Below are 1,599 nucleotides of genomic sequence, written 5' to 3' on the forward strand. Positions count from 1 at the left end.
TGAAATTCATACTCTTGAAAAAGGGGTGCCTCTTCACTTCTGTTGCACCTTCCCCTTGACATCCTAGCCGCTGCTTCACATCTTTGGTGAGGAGCTGAAACATGCCAAGAGGAGTGGTAAGGATGTCAGAAAAGCAAGCGCTCCACAAAGATATTTTTATCTCCAGTTGGTTTTGCATGTGCCCAGAGGGAAGTACAGAGGGGAATTGTAATTGCCAAAGTTAAATTGATTAGGACTGCACTGTTCTACACGCCAGTGAAACCCTTTGAAAATTACCTGCTGTAAAGTGTTTACAGTCAAAATATAGGCTGTTGCTTCTGCTTACTTTCAGTGAACACTTTCAAGAAGAGGTCTGACATACCCTAATCACATATATAGATGCATATTCATAAGTCCCACGTGCTTTTTCTCAGTTCTTTTTTTTTCTTGTTACTCTCGTAAGAATAATTTTCCCATGTTGCTTAGGCTGAATGACTTTACTATGAAATTGTATTTCCCTCCACCCATTGCAGTATATTCCAGTACATCACATGACACATTGAACAACCCTTTGTGCTCATGGGCTTATCTCTGCTGAACTCAAGGGGAGTTTTGTCCACAGAGCCAGTATTGGTAACCATCCTCAGTTCAGCCTTGGTTTTTTTCAGAGAAGGGCAATGCACCACCTCTACCTGCCACAGCAAGTCCTGCCTGTTTCCTGGGTACCTGTAATGGAGCAATGGACACTAACTGAACTCAGCATCCTTGGTCTATTAGATAAGCAGGTCCATGAACACAAACACAGGGGCTGTAGGTCCTGGAAGACCTTGTATGGATGGACTAATTGATCTGCAAGAGAACAGTTCAATGGAAGAACAATTCTGGCACAGGCTAGTTGGTGGACGAGGAGACAGAACATGTAGCCAAATCTTCACCAAAATGCCTCTTCTTTTAAATCATATCTGTAGAATCAACTAGGCTAAATCAATGTCTTAAAAGATCACATCTAAACACTTGAAGAGAGGCAGAGCTCAGCATGCAAATGACTGGTTGCAGAAAGACCATCACTTGGGACAGGGACCTTTCTAAATGTACCACTGACTTCAGGCAATCTGCTGAAAAGTGAAGGTTCACAAATTTGGTTCCTTTTTGTCCTTCCATTCATCTTTGAGGAAGCCTGTGTGATGCTCTCTTAGATAGAGGAGGGAAAATACAACTCCGGACTCACCATAATCTGCCCAGAGATTTCAACTGCCTATTAAAGAGATGCATAACATGTGCCTTAGCACAACAGAAAAATAAACATGCATTGAAAACAGTCAAGGCTAGCTTTGTGGAGTCTCCACTCTGGGGGAAAAGACTACATACTTACACTGCAACATCATGGAGGAAATAAGAACCCCAGCCATTTTCCACAGGAAGGGTATGCCTCCCAGAGCCAGCATGTGGCCAGGCAGACACCCCCACCGCTCAGCACTTTTGGTACCCTGATTTCTAAACGGCTGCTGAAGGAAGGGGCCGAGCCAGCCTGCACTGACACCAAGGCGGGTGGGCGGCCTCTGGCCCCACCACTACCCCCACCGCCGGCTGTGGAAGGGAGCGGGGCAGGAGAAGGATGCC

At 45.5% G+C, this 1,599-nt stretch overlaps 1 protein-coding gene across 1 annotated transcript in view; it reads right to left on the reverse strand.

Annotated features, from left to right (window-relative positions):
- The window catches only part of GRK5 (G protein-coupled receptor kinase 5), a gene marked incomplete at its 5' end in the record, with an annotated part of 95,214 nt that overhangs the window by 5,373 nt on the left and 88,242 nt on the right, over positions 1–1,599 (reverse strand). The window contains 1 exon segment of the mRNA XM_009325902.1: positions 1–94. Within this exon segment, the coding sequence (XP_009324177.1) occupies positions 1–94 (94 nt within the window).

This window comes from Pygoscelis adeliae, unplaced genomic scaffold, assembly GCF_000699105.1.
Source record: "Pygoscelis adeliae isolate BGI_AS28 unplaced genomic scaffold, ASM69910v1 Scaffold4, whole genome shotgun sequence".
NCBI classification, from domain to species: domain Eukaryota; kingdom Metazoa; phylum Chordata; class Aves; order Sphenisciformes; family Spheniscidae; genus Pygoscelis; species Pygoscelis adeliae.